At 38.3% G+C, this 17,412-nt stretch overlaps 1 protein-coding gene across 1 annotated transcript in view; it reads right to left on the bottom strand.

The window, feature by feature from the left end:
• The window catches only part of LOC123880215 (glutamate receptor 1-like), a 136,175-nt gene that overhangs the window by 14,958 nt on the left and 103,805 nt on the right, over positions 1 to 17,412 (bottom strand). The window contains exons 8-15 of the mRNA XM_045928209.1: positions 16,421 to 16,528; positions 14,919 to 15,144; positions 13,586 to 13,674; positions 7,407 to 7,574; positions 5,825 to 5,956; positions 5,054 to 5,142; positions 4,307 to 4,457; positions 1,659 to 1,822 (exon numbers count right to left, since the gene is read on the bottom strand). Coding sequence (XP_045784165.1) covers positions 1,659 to 1,822; positions 4,307 to 4,457; positions 5,054 to 5,142; positions 5,825 to 5,956; positions 7,407 to 7,574; positions 13,586 to 13,674; positions 14,919 to 15,144; positions 16,421 to 16,528 — 1,127 coding nt within the window. The remainder of the gene's footprint in view (positions 1 to 1,658; positions 1,823 to 4,306; positions 4,458 to 5,053; positions 5,143 to 5,824; positions 5,957 to 7,406; positions 7,575 to 13,585; positions 13,675 to 14,918; positions 15,145 to 16,420; positions 16,529 to 17,412) is intronic.

Here is a 17,412-nt window from a genome sequence, read left to right on the forward strand (position 1 = left end):
TATGAAATTTCAGAAAAACAAGATGGCGACCGACGTGATTTTTGCAACTCTTTTGTTTTCCAACCGATTTCGTTGAAACTCGCAATCTTTGAAGAATGTACTAAACGATTAATAGAAAAAGTGGAAAATTTTGGAAAAACAAAATGGCCGCCGTACAAATTTCGTCGGTGTCTATCTCGGAGGCTATAAAAGATGGAAGAGTGGTTTCTTGGCAAAAGATGATCAGAGTCCGAAGGTCTACTCGGTGGAACAAACGCTGCATGCTCGCGGACCACTTTAGTGGTCCGCGCACCCACGCACCCTACTGACTTATTATCCTAATTTACAAAAAATAATATGGATATCGTTTTCAGGGTTTCCAGGGTGCTGATTTTGATAATGACATTTATTTTCAAATCCAAGATGGCGGACTTACATTTTCTACAAAAAATAGAAATGCCTGTCATTTTATGGGGTTTTTCGGGGTGAATTATCTTAATAAATCAATTTGGTTTTATATAATAAAAGTTAACCTTACCACGTCACGTGAGCTGCTTTAGCAGCTCGCGCACCGAGCAAAACACTAGTTTAAAGTATATACGCTTAAATGTTTTTAATTTTAGTACAGACATGCCCGGGGACGGACTACTAATGGATAAGCTACTTTTTGTCATGGAAAATCAAAAGTTCCCACGGGATTTCTAAAAACCTAAATCCACGCGCGTGAAGCTGCGGGCATCGGCTAGTAATTTATAAAAGAAAATAGCTACCTATTCTTAAATTATAATTTCGTGATAAACAACGTAGGTATTACGCTTTCTCATCGTTCCCCAAGCCGGCCGAGGATATTACTTCCTAAATAAGTTTTTCGCGAAACAAAATGTTATTCGAAACTTATTTTACTTTGTTATTTACCTACGCAGATATTTTTACACCGGATGATTATGCTTGTAGATTACGACAAGCTTTATGGACATTAAGAAAATTTTCTACCTTATTTTTATAATTTAACTGCCTAATTACATTCTTCTTTTCATAATTATACCAGGCATTTAATTTTTTGAATAGGTAAGGATAATTGGAGAACTCACTAGCTTATTTAGCTCTATGTGTTACCTGTTATGTCCAAAGCACAGTTAACCCCTTGTTTAACCTTAGAATAAGAACAAAAATCGTATTTTTGACATGACAAGCGTTCTCAAAATGTATGTACTAATAAATATTATACTAAGACAAAATAAATTAAATTAAATCTCAAACGTCATCGATTTATTAATATTAATGTAGATTTCGTTTATTTTATAGAATTCATTGTCAATTATTATAAAACTTTGATTTGATAATAAATAGTTATTTGCTATGCAAAGCTGCAAAGTTGTTATTTTGTCGTGAGAGTTTGTATTGAACTCCGAGCCAGCGATGGTTCCTAAGGTTGAACTGGAAAAATAGGTTCCTGAGCGTAGCGAGGAATTCAAAATTCAAAAACAGTTGTAGAAATTTACTTGAATAAATATATTTTCTATTCTATGTCCAACAATTGATAAATAAAGGCTGATAAAGAAGAAGACACGCACAATTGATTTATCTCTACCTATTACTTATCTAAACCTATGAGTAGTTCTGCGATTATGAAGGAACCGTTGACCTGATAACACACTCAACTAACAATATCTGCTTACCGCAAAGGTGATCCCTTGGTGGTTGCAATGCCAAAGTGGACTTGCTTATATCTGCAGGCGTGTGCCAGGGTGCAGTCGTTGCTCCGGTCCACCACGTGATGGGAGAACGCCCCCTCTTTCACCTCCAGATCGCTCACCAAACTGCTCCGAGGTGCCAAGTGATTCTGGAAATTCGGGTTTATTAAAAATCTCAAACTGTAGATTTTTTTTTAATTCAGATACAAGTTAGCCCTTGTCTGCAACATCATCTGGCGATAAAATTAGTGATGATGCAGTCTAAGATGGGAGCGGGCTAACCTGGAAATGGTATGGCAGTTTTCATTAAGCCCATACTCCTTTGGTTCCTACGGCATCGCATCGTACCGGAACGCTAAATCGCTTGTCTGTACGGCTTTGCTGGTAGGGTGGTAACTAGCCTCGACCAAAGCCTTCTATCAGACCAAATCAGGAATTTAGAAATTATAAAATTCCAAACACCTGCCGGAGTCGAATCCAGTACCCTACTAACAAGACACAGTGCTTACCACTGTGCGAGGGAGGACGTCAAGATGGCTTAGTGGTTAAGACATCACTTCCTAAATACGAGAGGTCAGGAATTTGATCCCTGGCTAGTACTTCTACTTTTTTGGAGTTACTTGTTTAAGCAATTAAATAGCACTTGCTATAACGATAAAGGAAAACATCGTGAGGAAACCTGCACGCCTGAAAGTTCTCCATATTTTTTCATTAGGTGTGTGAAGTTTTTCAATCCGCTGACCAGCGAGCCAGACTACCTAAGACGACCTAAGCTCTTCTCATTCTGAGAGGAGACCCGTGCTTAGTGTGGGCTGGCGATGGGTTGATCATGATGAAGATGATGAAGAATGATGATAAAACCTAAGGATAACCTAACGCTCTGTAGGGCTTGCAGCGTGCTTTGAAATCGATATGTCGGAGGGATCGGTGTACACAGTCGGATAACAGAGTGTACATTTATGTCTATAACTTCGTACATAAAAATGGAGGTGATTCTGTGATAGGTATATTAAAAACTGTCTGAAAGTATGAAAAATACGGTGAAAAAATTATCAGAATAGGGTTCATAAGTCCTTGAGAAAATTGCCCTTATTGTCCATTCCTGACATTTTAAAAATTATATGCGTATTATTGACTCACTGTTGTGATTTAAACCTAATAGAGTTTTGTGGTTCAGAAACTGTGGTAAGCTGACTGGACTGAAATCCGAAAGGTCGTCGGTTCACGCCCCTTGCCTCGCCTGATCCACTATTGTTGTACCCACTCCCAGCATAAGATTTACCATTTGATTATACTATATGGCTAATATTCTTTTTTTATAAAAAAAACAGACCAGATACCACTCAGATACCTAAACATAATACGTTCATATACTCCACCATAAGCCAGTCGAGGAAAATCCAGAATAGTTTCCAAAAATAGATTCAAGTTACATAGAAAATATAACAACCTACTATGTGCATCTCTCATTTCAATATTTCCGCTGAATCGACCTAATAAATAGTCACAAACAAAACAAAGAAAGACAAGATAAAATGCAGGTCTGTTGGACCAGTAAAAGCCCTTACATCCCACCACCAAAATTCGAGCAGATAATATCTAAACACAATAACGTCCAAGTAAAATGGATCATGCATTCAATACCACCGATTTATATTTCGCAAGATTTCTGCTTGGCTTTAAATGCATCCAAGACGAACTAGGAAGTTCAGGAATTTAAGTATTTCAACGCTCTCTACTGCTGGTGATTACCACCTCTTGGCCTATATTGAATAGAAAAGTCTTGTTATTAATGTAAGCGGAAATCTACATGACTGTTTAGTAATCATAGCGCTTAATCAAACGTGAGTTCTGAGAGGCCTTTCAAATATTGGAGGTTGTATAGCCTGAAAAAAATAAAACACTGGATGGTGAGTATCCAGCGGTTTCAGTATCAGGTCCATTACAGGCTAGTGGTGCACTAAGCTGTAGTATTCTAATAGATACGAAATACACGTGTGTACAAACACAGGTACAGATTTTTTTCATCTGAAAATCGTTCACACCCCAACCAATGACTTTGCAATTAGACATTGTAAGGTCTACGTATGCTCCGGTGTCGGGGCGAAACACGCGTCGAGTGGTGTTGGAATTTGTGTGGTGCTGCATACCATACAGATTTCGTTGGTTTGGCGGATTATAGCAAATTAAGTTTTTGGTTCATTGTATATCATGGACTTCCGCAAAATAACGCCTGCTTCTATAATACCCAACAACCAAGTCGAAATTGAGATACCTATTATAAAAAACTGATTACAGCTGGGTGATTGGAATAATATGACATGTCGCATTCTAAAAGAAAATATATCCAGGATATAAAGATATTTCTTTTGCGTCCAATATTGTTATAGTCCGATAGGACGGCACAATTAGACACGAAGAGACTGCAACTCCGGCTTCTGCATTGAACTTCGTTTCTGCTACTGAAAAGTTTTTGACAGAAAACCCCAACCCCATTTTTTGGCCCAACCCGGAATTTGAACCTCAAGAAACGCCGAATAAACAGGAAACATTACAATGGTTGACAATCGCCAAAGCAGCTCGCTTCGCTCTTATACGTAATTGTTTTTACCTGTATGGTATCATGACCTTACTTCGGTTTTAATTCTTGACTCGTAGTGCAGCAGTGCGGGGTCCGAGATGCGTTCCACTATGAGATAAGCTGCCAGGTTCGCGGTGTACGAACACACCAGGATCAAAGCGAAGAACCACCAAACTGTGCCGACGATTCTTCCGGATAAAGATCTGTACATAAGAAAAAAATACGATTATAGTAAACTAGCTGATGTCCGTTAAGTGCCATTCAGGTTGTTAAAAATAAATAGGGAAATATTCGATTTTTAGGGATAAATAAGCCTATATCACTCTGCAGATCTTTAAATATATCATTCACGTTAATCCATAGATCCGATGCGATGTGATTGAAGGGCAATAAACCAACCAATCATCTTTTTTTGACCACGAGTACATCTCATGGGAAGTGATGATGTGGCCTAAGATGAGACACGTTTGCCTGTAAGGTGCCTATTCACCCTAGTTAAAGGTACCAGAATCATAATTTGCAGGAAATACTGATCTCGGAAGAGTATTCCAAACCCTAGCCAGTGTAGAAAGAACGCTGACGATATAGGAAACTCCCCCAGTGTCTTACGGTACGATGGCGTAAAAAGTTGAGGGCGGGTTAAGATCGAACAGCTCCTGAGCGTACTCTCCGAAATATATTCTGTAAAAACACCGATAGACCGGCAACCTTACGATGGTGATCAAGACTCTGAAGCTTCACCAAAAAATACCTTTCTATGTAGATTCCGAAATTGTTCTATATAGATCTAATCGCTCACCTCGGCACAACGTCGCTGCCTTGTTGCATAAAAGATCCAAGCGAGAACCAGAATGAATTCCAGATGCTGAACTCATTGTGCAAGATTATCTGAAAACAAAACACGTTTAAGTTTTTGGCTACATATCTTTTAAAGCTAACGAATAGCGTTCTATTTCAGATCTCCTATTATGTGGTTGTATATTTTTACCCAACTGCGGTGAAGCTCAAAAGAAGGGTTGAGTATTTGACCTGTATTGAATCCTATGCCCGCTCGTAGCTACTCAAGGCTTAATCGATTTTGATAAATACGTCATTGATTCGTCATGACGGAGTGTCACTGGGTAAAGTGTAAAAAGTGTGTATGCAAATAACTTGAACAATGGAGGATATATTTTGCTTGATACAGAATTCTTCGTGAATGGACCCGTTTGACCGGAACATGTCCCGTCACCTCTTCTGTTCACTATTTAGCAGGATCCTATCTTTCCAATGCATAAATAAATAAATAAGGCAAATCCCAGTGCTCCAACTAGCCGAATCTTATAGTTACTATTATCACAATTCTTCTCATAGATTGTTGATAACAGATATTCTCGTGGATATACAAACTTCAGCACACTGGATTCACGACCTGGAGTTATAGAAAGTGGAAGGATGAAGGTGGAGGATCGTATTTGGTGACACACTGTCGATAAGGTCTGTCTTGTCTAACACCTATGAGCGTGCTTTACAAGTGCGGCGAGTTACCAAGATTGGTTTTAGGTAAATGCCAACACACAAACATACATACCTCATTAGTATTGCTTATTGGATTTTCCAAATGACTATCCGTTATGGAGACGGATCGCCACTCGTGCGGAGAAAATCTGGACACCAAGAACAGGACGATGCTCACGGCGAAGAAGCTGAATATCACGCACAGCTAAAAAGAAAGAAAAACTTACACTTTCTATTCCCTCACTCTCATAGCCTGATATTATTAAGGTACTTTTACCGTTGCGTGAGTAGGAAATAACTTTAGCCAAGTTAAGTAAAGTTCATCATCACTGTATTACACTGATACCCATAAAAATGTTTAGGTGGAACGATGTTTTAAAATGAAGCAACAGCAAGCGAAATAACAGCTCCATTTACATAACGACTGCTTTGTGAGGCAACCAGCTATATGGTGTAATATGAGACACGAAAATGTTACGATATTTATAGAATAGGATAGAATAGAACAGATTTGTATTCAGATACACTTTTACAAGTGCTTCTGAATCACCAATATAGTATTACTATAACAGCCAACCTAACCTGGTAAAGTCGTCTACGCTTGGAGTGAAGAAAAGAAAGGTGGCTACCGCGCTGAATACTTGCGCAAAAAATGAGGCTGGTTTTCTTTTCAGACAGACTTTGGCGCTGATAGATCAATATGGAAATTGACTACAGAACGTGCTTGAATAAAGCTGCCATATTGGCGCTGAATAGTTACGCACTGGTTTGCTAATACTGACGACCTTATTCTAGTTCCTCTACGGATCTCCTAATTTCTGATTTGATCACGTAGATAAACTCCAAGCATAGTTCTGCTCATATCACCCGCTGTGTAACTCTGAACTCTTTGTGAGGCCTCAACCTTGAGGATGGTCAGCTCGTATCAGTCACCAGAAGAAGAAATTAAACTATCTTGTAAAAGTGTTATATTTGGTTATTTACATATAGAATCTCCGAGCATAGCTTTCTCTATCGCTCGCTGATAGACTCTGAGCTTTTCTGGCAAACCCATGACTCAAACCAGCCCTTATTGGTCTGAAGAAAAAAATAAACTGTCTTGTAAAACTGGTATAGGTATTTGGTTACCCCACCGTCTTGCCCGGGGCGGATCCGAAAATTTCCCCGATAAAATGTTCATACATGTTTATGACAGTTCTTGGGCAACTGAGCGGCGTTGTTTAGTTGTTCACTGATTTATTGCGATTTGAAACTGCACCGCTCTTGTATTAGCTGTTACTTGAAGGTCAATTTATTGGGGCTTAGGATAAAGATACTTTTATATTATTTATGAGATTATACAAGGGCTGCGACCGACAAACAGACACACACCTTTAAGAACGTTATGGAGAACTCTCAGGCATGCAGGTTTCCTCATGATGTTTTCCTTCACCGTTAAAGCAAGTGATATTTAATTTCTTACAACGCACATAAGTCCGAGGTTCCGTTAAATGCGCCCGGGATCCAACCCCCGACTTCCGGAATAAAAGGCGGACGTCACTAGGCTATCACAGCTCTAACCTAACCTAAAAGGATTACTTCGCTTATTTGATTCTGCGAGAAGCAACTTCAAGAAATCCTGCAAAATAAGATAAAGATAAAAAATAAACTCATACCCATATCTCCTTCGAAAGTGGTCGTAGAAAACTGAAAGTGCCAGTCAGTTGCTTTGGCGTCTTGGTACGTTTGATTGGAGTTTCGATTGACAAGAAAGGCTCGCTAAAATCGATGACTTTCTCCCTTTCTGGCGTTATGGATAAAGGTGCTATAGCCATATCTGCTTCCTGCAACAAAGAAAACATAAAGAACATCACTGAAATCATAAGGAACATTTAAATTCTTTAAGTTATCGTGAGTGATATCCATTATCAGTACTAGCTTGTACGAGTGGTGTTGTGAGCTGTGTTGCAGTAGTGTTGTGTAAGTGGGCTACGACCTTAACTTTCGAGATAATAATGTAAGAGATAGTTTGCGCCTACGTCAAAGGTTTAAAATGGAGCAAAGTTGTAGCTAGCCCGGATATTAAATCCTTGTTTCTAGTTAAGACGACCTCCAGAGCAAAGCTTTGCGCTTAGCTTGTGTTTTCGTCGCTATCTTCTCATTATTCGTTAAAAATAGACACTTCTAAAAATTTCTAAAAACATCATTTATGTTCTATATTTCATCCATAATGTTTGTTATTTTTCTGTTAAAAATATACACAAACTCTCCAAAGCGTACAATAAAATCACGCAAGTACTTAAGTGGTAATGCGAGTGCCAGATCTTCGTTTTATTTTATAAAAGCTAAAAGCTTCTCTGCGTACTGTCCCCAGCACAAGAAGGATCAATCAGCAATTATGAAGTTTGGATCATCGTGGCTTTCGGAGATAACAGGTAATAAAGGCGTAAAAAATCTTACATCAAATTGTAAAGTTTTAATTTTTTTATATTTTTTTCATAATAGAACTAGAAATCACGTAACCATTACCAGATACAGAATCATGGCAACCCCAAGAATCTTTAATATTGATGCTTTATGCTTTAGGAAAGTTTTGAAAATGGTTCCTTACATAGGATTATTAAATTTATTCCAAAAGTTATTTTAAAACTAAAAAGATTGCGGTTGGTAGCTGATGAACAAAGAAAAATCACATTCAAGATCAATTTGAAGAAATGTCGGATTAAAATTGTAGCAACAGAAGCACGCTCGGTAAGAATAAATCTCTATTCCATTAACTCTTCCAGCGAAACTCAAGTTTGCTGAAAGTCAACCGCAGATTCAAGACTAGACACAAAATTTAACAACTAAAAAGTAAAACTGGCCACGGTAGATAGTAACGTGTTCACTCTGATAAAGTAACTATTTTAGAAATTTTACGTACTTACGTCTTGCCAAATTTTATGATCCTAGATCAACAGGAAGTACCCTATAGGTTTTCTGGACAGACACAACGGACAGACGGACAGGCAGCAAAGTTAACCTAATAAGGGTTCCGTTTTTCATTTGAAATACAAACCCCTATAAAACTGAGATCATCATCATGATCAATCGAATTACTGGCTTACTACTGAACATGGGTCTCCTCTCAGAATAAAAAGAATTAAGGCCATAGTCTGCCATTTTATAGTACTAAAGTTTAATAAAATGGAATTAAAAGAGCCTTTAGACACACGCCAAAATCCTAAAATATCTTTACATGCCGAAATACTGCACGTACGCGAAATGCCTAATCGGTATGATCATGTAAAAATTAATTAAAAATAACAAAACAAAATTACATATTCAAACTACAAAAATTTAATAAAGGTGTAATTAATAGAAGTAGTAAATACGATGATAGGAATGACAAGTGTAAATTAAAAATTTATTTCACCCCCGACAAGTGAAGGTTACAGTAACTAGAAAAGAGCTGATAACTTTCAAACGGCTGAACTGATTTTTTTGGACTATTTCGTGCCTACTATCTAAAGTATCTGAGTTTTCCAAAACATCATTTTCAAATAAATAATTATGTATCTAGGCAACGTTCATCTTGACAGCTTGACATTTGTCAATTGACATAATATTATGAACCTAACGGTTACCTAACCTTCTTTTCTACAAGAAAACTAGAAAAGAGCTGATAACTCTTAAACGGCTGAACCAATTTTTCTGGATTATAGCTAAGAACACTCTCGATCAAGCCACCTTTCAAACAAAAAAAGTAAATTAAAATCGGTTCATTCGTTTAGGCGCTACGATGCCACAGACAGATACACAGATACACACGTCAAACTTATAACACCCCTCTTTTTGGGTCGGGGGTTAAAAATATTAGTTCACGTCAAGGCATGTCATGGATATGCATGCTGTTATATAATATTGGCTGCATGCCGTAATTCAAGATGCACATTTTATGATCCGAAACATTTTCTCCGTCTCGTCTAGTGTCTGCGGAAATCGCGTCGGATTTATTTTCCGCGATAAAATAATGCACTTTACAGCGTCTTCGATGCATCCCGATTTCTTTCAGTGACTTTTTGTCCTGAAGCAATTTTGCGGAGTTTACAAACAAGACTGTGGAAACTACTCTTCCTTGAGGTTGGGGATTTCGCTCTACGAGTTACTCTTTCCCTAAGTTTTGGATCTGAATTTTGTTTTCAACGCTAGGTGCCCATTAGCGGAGGAAAGTTGAAAATTCTGAACAGAACTTGTTATCGTCACATGGACGTTTTTCCAAATTACTACCTATTATTATTTTTAACTCCACTTAACGACCTCCAGCCCGCTGGACCGATGACCTGAAGAAGGTGGCGGGGAGCGGGTGGATGAGGAAGGCGGAGGACCGTGTTTGGTGGCGCGCTCTTGGAAAGGGCCTATGTCAAGCAGTGGACGTTTACAGGCTGATGGATGGATGGATGATTATTTTTAACTACCTACTACTGCAGTACAGCAGCACTTTATCTGGGGACAGGGGCACAGTGCACGATACTGAAACTTGTAATGTCGGCCACATTAACAGCCAACAGCGCGATGTTCAACGGCGTTTCTCGTTAAACGTAGACGTTAACAGCGCTCTCTCCGTCACTCGTTTCATACAATCGTAGTTCCAATTTCATTTGAATATTAAGCAACCAAAGTCCATGAAATTTTGCAGACATATTCTAGAAACTAATATCTGTGTCTGTGGTGTTTTAGATTTTTCTAAAAATATGTAGTTTTAAAATTACAGGGGTTCAAATATTTGTATGAAATTTTTTAAGACCGCGTATCTTTGAAACCGAATATTTTAACAGAAATCTGGAAAACCACAGATATAGATATTAGTTTCTAGAATATGTCTGCAAAATTTCATGGACTTTGGTTGCTTAATATTCAAATGAAATTGGAACTACGATTGTATGAAACGAGTGACGGAGAGAGCCCTCTTAACCAAGTCAAGTGTGGCCACTTCGGTTAACGCGTTGATTATCGCGATAATTACGGTGTTGTTTGGCATTAACGCTAAGCATATTGTAGCCGCAATATAACAACAACGATATAACGTAGAGGCGTAGAGCAACCTAGCCTAACATTTGACAGATGTCGATTCAGGGTCTAACCGAGAGTTTCCTCACTCTAGTTCACTCTGACAGGGAGCTGCTGTAGTGCTAATTTGTAATCACACTACCCTGCTTAGTTAAGTAAAGTGCGAGAGAAAATGAAACTACGCTTTCTCGTACACTTTCTTACGGTTACCGCACTGATTCTGTTTGAGCTATTATACTAAATAAGAAAAAAATGTAATTTCACTGTCAAATTCTTAAAATTAAAAACTAATACAAAATGCCCAATGCTTTTACTGAGCATCCTTTTTGTTCTTAATAACTACAATAGCTCCTCTGGACATCTGATGTCACTTTATGCTCCTTTAATTAGATCTTTATTCTCGACTACAGCTGTGTAATATGGTCCTCGCTGTACTGAGGTCCGTAACTAGAGACACAACTTCATTCTACTTTTAACCTTATATTGAAGAGTTTAAGGTTTGAAATCGTACGCAGCAGCAAGCATGTGTAGTACACATACATAAATAGTTTGGAGAACGCCCAAAACAAATTAAGAGTTCCTTTTGTTCAATAGTAGCAAAAAACCTTTGCTATTCTATTGTTCACAAAGTGATTGTCCGAATTACTCTAAGTTCACAGTTTTTTTCTTCTCGTTAATAGTTTTCTGCCATTTGGTATATATATACGAATGCCTACCTATTTTGATAGTATAGCTATTCAGGTACCTAAATATTTTATAGAAGATCTTTATTGTGATATTGTTCATCACCAAAGGTTGTATCATCGTACAAGAAATAACACTATTTTGATTTTCGTGGCCGCCATTTTGAAAGTTTTATTATTCATTGTTAACGGCAATAGAAATACACATTCTGTGAAAATTTCAACTCTCTCCTTATCACGGTTCACGAGGTACAGCCTGCTGACAGACATACGTAAGGACGGACGGACAGCGGAGGTTTAGTAATAGGGTTCCATTGGCACCCCGCGGGCACGGTACCCTAAAAATAATATCGGTTCCTCAGCTTTGAGGGTCGTGGTTCCCTGTAGATGTCAATTCCTTCATGGTGTTGCGTCATTTCTCCCAATTGAAGGTCGTACAACCTCGCAACTAGGAACCACCACTAAAAACTAAATTACTATTTTATTGAATTGATCAATGGTATTATATTGCGCCAAAACGAGTTAGGCCCTCCAAAAATATACTACATTTTACAAGATTTAGCTCATTTTGTCCTTTATAATCGTTAATGTAGCAGATAATTTATAATTATTATTAGCGTTAGATAACTTCACCTACCGACATCTATGTTAAGCGAGAATAATAAGTGGTTCATTTCGATAATTTTGCATAAAAGTTATATTGTAGACTTTTTTTTAAATAAATTATTAATCAGAAGTCATTGTAGAATGAATCAGAAAGACACGGAAATGTTAGCTTAAATTTTATTGTGCTGCTGACCGGCCGGAGCAGTCACAACTGGTCGAGCGGTTCCATGTATGTAAGTATGCAAATAAAACACTGTAGTTCACTATGCAGTCTCAGCTTGAAGCAGTCAATCCTGAATGCCTGTGTGGCCGGCTTAAGAGATCCACTCTTTCACGTATTGCTTACGAACCAGGCATGTAAGTTCATACCTGGTGTAAACACCTTATGGTTGAGTACGCCTCATCCCTAGGGCTCAGGTAAAAGCCTCAGAGAAATGCATGCATACAGCGGGGTAGTCGTATTATAATATAATAGGTACGCGGTAAAGAGTATTAAGTATAGCACGGAAAATAAATCCCCTTGACGTGGTCTTAAGGCGTAGGAGATTTTTAGGAAAATCGAGTTTAAATTTCATATCTTGTTACTTATAAGAACATTTTTCTTGCACAATTTTTAAAAGTGTAAAAGCAAGGCAACTTGCGCAGCTTTATACCTATTCAGTATCATATATTTTGGCGATGGTAGAACCATACTGATAGTGATCCAAGCGAGCTATTCAATTTTTTTTACAATAAAGTAAACTAACTAATTCCACTCCACTGTTTTTCTAAAGTGATAAGTTGGGAGAATCAGGGCGGCATGGAAGAATCAAGTATGCTTTTTTGCGCCTACGTGACCAAATATGACGACACGACGACGTAATGAAGACAGGTGATAGTACCGATTACTGATAAGGGGCCACAAAAAAAAACGCGAAAAAATATTTCCTGTATTTTTAAAAGTTCAACATTGCAAATTAAACATCTGACTGACGCTAGAAGTCAACGAACGTTCCGTAAATAGCCTACGTAAAAGTCAATGCTACGTCGTAGGTGGGGCATTGACCCAAGTTTTGCACGCTATACATTGCCGGTTTAAAAAATAGTAAATAATAAAACTACAAGATAAGGTTAATTGTTATTGGCATTGGATTGTGTTCAGGTTGTATGATAAATGATAATACCCCTAAGTTTTTGCTAGCGTAAATAACCTTTTATATTTATGAGCTATACTGATTTCAATGTTTTACGTGGTATCTAAACATTCAAAACCCTATCGGTACCTCGATTGCGGTAGAATGACAGCTACAATGTCACGATCGCAATCACCTCTGATTGGTTCACGCTCGTTCACAATTGGCTTCAATGCATTGTCGCAACAAGCTTAGCATAAATTCAGCAAATCACAAAAATTCCGATTGTAATAATGATTGATGATTTTTTCCCGGAATTGACCTCTAGAATAACATAGGTACCCATTTCTCGCTAAGAGGATTTGACATTTCATTTAAATAATACGCAAATGATAGGTCACTTACCTTTCTGAAGACCTCTCCAACGAGCCCGGTCCAAATGTGATGTGACACCTCACTTCCGAACTTTCCATCCCTCACGATGTGGATCTCATCTAAAATGAGAAGTTAGAATTACTTCAGGTACCGACTATATTCTTGAAACTTTAAAACAGAATACATAATATATTATGTTTTTTTGGTGTCGATATTCAGAGGAAACATTAAAAAGAAAATTACTCCATGAGTGTAAGTAGAGTGAAACTAAAAAGGCAAGGAGAAGAGTTCACGATTGCAAGAGGCGTTAGACAAGGAGACCCGCTCTCTCCTAAGCTATTCATAGCTGTTCTTGAGGGCATCTTCAAAAACCTTGATTGGAAAAATAAAGGAATATGGGTGCTACATAAAAGACTATCACCACATTTGAGGTGGCATAAAAGATTATCACCACATTTGACCACATTTGAGGTTTGCGGACGACATAGCTATTTTTGGCAAATCTGCCACAGACCTGGAGAAAATGCTACAGAGTTTAGACTCAGAAAGTCAAAAAGTTGGTCTTCACATGAATACTTTTAAAACTCAAATCATGACAAACAGTAACAAGAAAACAATCAAAATAGAACAAAAGTCAGTAGAATATGTCGACAGCTATGTGCACTTGGGTAAACTGGTCTCTTTTGAAGTGAACACGTACGAAAAAGAAGTGGGCAGAAGAATTAATATGGAAGAAATACTGGGCAAAAAAATAATTTCTAAAAATAAATTATAACCTAAAAACGAAAATAATAATAATGGATTCCCGCATCCTCCTAAGTGGCGACCTCGCACCGGAAAGCACAACGTTGGAAGACCATAGGGGTCAATGACGAAATCAATGAGTCGCAGTGAGCCGCTGGATTCAGGCGGCGGCGTAAGACTGTGGCGTGTGGAGAGTGTGTCCCTACAAGAGATCTACGTCCAGCAGTGGACTATCTATCGGTTGATAATGATCAAATCATATCATTTACTCAAATTGGGTAGGTAGCATTGTACGGTCAGCCTCAGAATTCGAGTAGCAATCCCACGAAACTGTTGCATCAAAAACCTGTCGCACTTATGACCTTTTCTTATAAACACGCCACACACACCTAACGCATGCATGCGAATATGATCATTAAGGTGCTAAGCGACTTACGGCCTTTGACTGTATACTTTCTGATTGTCAATTATTGTGGCGTTTGTAAGATAATGATGTAATGGTGAGCTTATAGTTAAAGGTAAGAGAGTTCCAAACGTGCCTTGGCAAGCATTCTTTTTATTATCATGATGATGATGTCGCTAGTCTATAGGTAAATTAAAAAGAAAATTGATGGCTCACACTTGATCCCAAGTTTGGCAGCAACCAAATCAGCGAGGTCTTTGCAAAAGCCGTGGAACTGGTCCTCACGCTGGCCATACTCCGGCGGCTTCAGCATCATGAACGGCTCTTGGAGGATGGTCGTCACGATGTACGTCTTGTTGGTGTCGAACGACATCGGCGAGTGCAGCTGTTCGTACTTCGGTGTGACCAGACTCAGACCTTGCTTATCGGTCCACGATGCTACCTGTTGAATTTACTACGGATGATGATAACTAACTTAGTCATATCAGTGACTTTTTATCAAACGTCAAAAGGGAGCTTGTATGAAATTGTGACGTCATACATATTCTACATAATTGGACATACGTTTTAGTTAAATCGATATTTTAAAATGGTTAGTAAACATAAAACTAACACAAATTAAAATAAGGTTGTTAAAGTCCACTTTACTTTAGCACTGTAGTGTTGACGCCCAAATCCTACTAAAGTTGGTGAGATGTTAAATCTCATACTATCACCCCTCATCACAACAGTAGTAATTAACTATGTCAATTATTAAATATGAGCTCTCACCATAGATAACGGAAACAATTCCCTACTCAGTGTCTCTCTCAATGTGTTCGAATGCACGAAGTGTCAAATAATTGAAAATTAACGTGAATTCAGTAATCCGATTAGTGGGTCCTACACTGAAGATTTAAGCGTAATGTGAGGCCTCATAGTAATGATTGTGAATACGAGTGTAAGCTTTATAAGAGTTATTCTAATGTACGATCCGGACAGGATCTGACTTTGAAAATGGAATAGCAACTCAAACGAGGACACAGTCAAGAGAATGAATAACGCAGAGTATGCATGGACAGTGACGAGACTCCAGAACACGCACTGCTCAAATGCAGCGGTGTATCTGCCCAACGAGAAGTCTACATTGGTTCACTAGCAATACTTCTCAAAGTCCTTGCCAACCTGGGTGGCCTTCTTGGATTTTGGAGTAAGCGCGGCTGGCTGGAGTGATATGTCGGGGAGGCACACCAAGGGTTTCACGTACGACGGATGGCTAGGTCTAAGTGCGGAAAAGAAACCTAGGATGAAAGAAGAAGAAGACTAGTAATCCTTTGACTACGATCTCATCTTGAAGCAAGACTCAAGCAACGTTACAGTCTAAGGTAGGAACTAGGAGCGCTTCCTAGGTCCTGAACGCTTACTTAGGAGTGCTGTTACGTGGGACTCATGTTGGTGGTAACCATAAATTAAAATCAATTAATAAACAATAATTAATTAACGTCATAATTTGTAAAATTTTGGGGTACAACTTTTACCTGTACTACTCAATTTAAAATATATTTAAGACTTTTACAATAATTTGTATCTTGGTTACTTCAATATCAAGCAGGGTCAAAGTCTCCCACTAGAACTGACCAGGGACAGTTATAGAAATTACGAATTTTTAAATTTACCCAGAAACCTCCTAATTATAAAACCACTGCACCACGGGGAGCCATCAGAGGCAGAGCGCTTACCTTAACCATAGCGCTTTGTACGGTCATCTCGACGACGTGAAGGGTAAAGTTGCACCTGTGTCCTTCTTCGTTGAAGGAAATGTTCCCAGTTAGGCCTTCAATATCCGTCTGAAACAAAGTTCAGGCTTTAAGATCATACTGGGCTTAGTTTATCATAATAAATAAGGGCTTTTCATGTACACTCTAAAACAGATTTTTATTTATTTTTACGCATAATAGTTTTTGATTTATCGTGCAAAAGGTAAAAAAAGACATGAGTACGGAACCCTCGGTGCGCGAGTCTGACTCGCATTTGCCCGGGGTTTTTTACAAAAATTATTTCCACACTTATGTATTTATAAACGATTGTATGAAACGAGTGACGGAGAGTGACTCTTAAAATATGATTTAAAACTGTCAAAAAAATAAAGATAAGTTCCAGTTGTTATCAAAGGGACTCGGCTTCTCCACTCCGAGGATATGTGCGGGTCTTAACTAGGTACTTAATACTGAAACCCTTTCCTTTTTGTAACGGGACGTCAAAGGGCGTATTTTAGCAAAAATGCCAAGTGTTTGATTTAGGGCTGGCAGAACATAAAATAAAGGTGGCCGGAACAGATGTCCTAGAAAATGTTACAGAGTTTCAAACTACGAATCGGAAATCACTTTTTATCGAGACGCAAGGAGTAGGCCCTTTCCGTAACTTATGTGGATGGCTAGAGAACGCCATAAATTTTTTTTATACGCCCCGACCTTTACTCGCGATTTCCTTATTATTATAGTTACATGAGTGTAAATTGTACGAGGAAATTGCTTGATATGCTAGACTTTATATGGAGTGTATGTATATACCTATATATAACTTCCTAAAACCAACCTGAAGACCCTCACTATCTCGACTTCACAAGAAGAAACCGCAAAAAAAATTCGTGAAAGTATGGGTTACCTGGAAGAGATCACTTAAGACTTAAGTGATAAAAGTGCCGTGTTTTTTCTTTAGTGTTTCCTGTATT

The sequence above is a fragment of the Maniola jurtina genome, chromosome Z (genome assembly GCF_905333055.1).
Source record: "Maniola jurtina chromosome Z, ilManJurt1.1, whole genome shotgun sequence".
Taxonomy (NCBI): Eukaryota; Metazoa; Arthropoda; class Insecta; order Lepidoptera; family Nymphalidae; genus Maniola; species Maniola jurtina.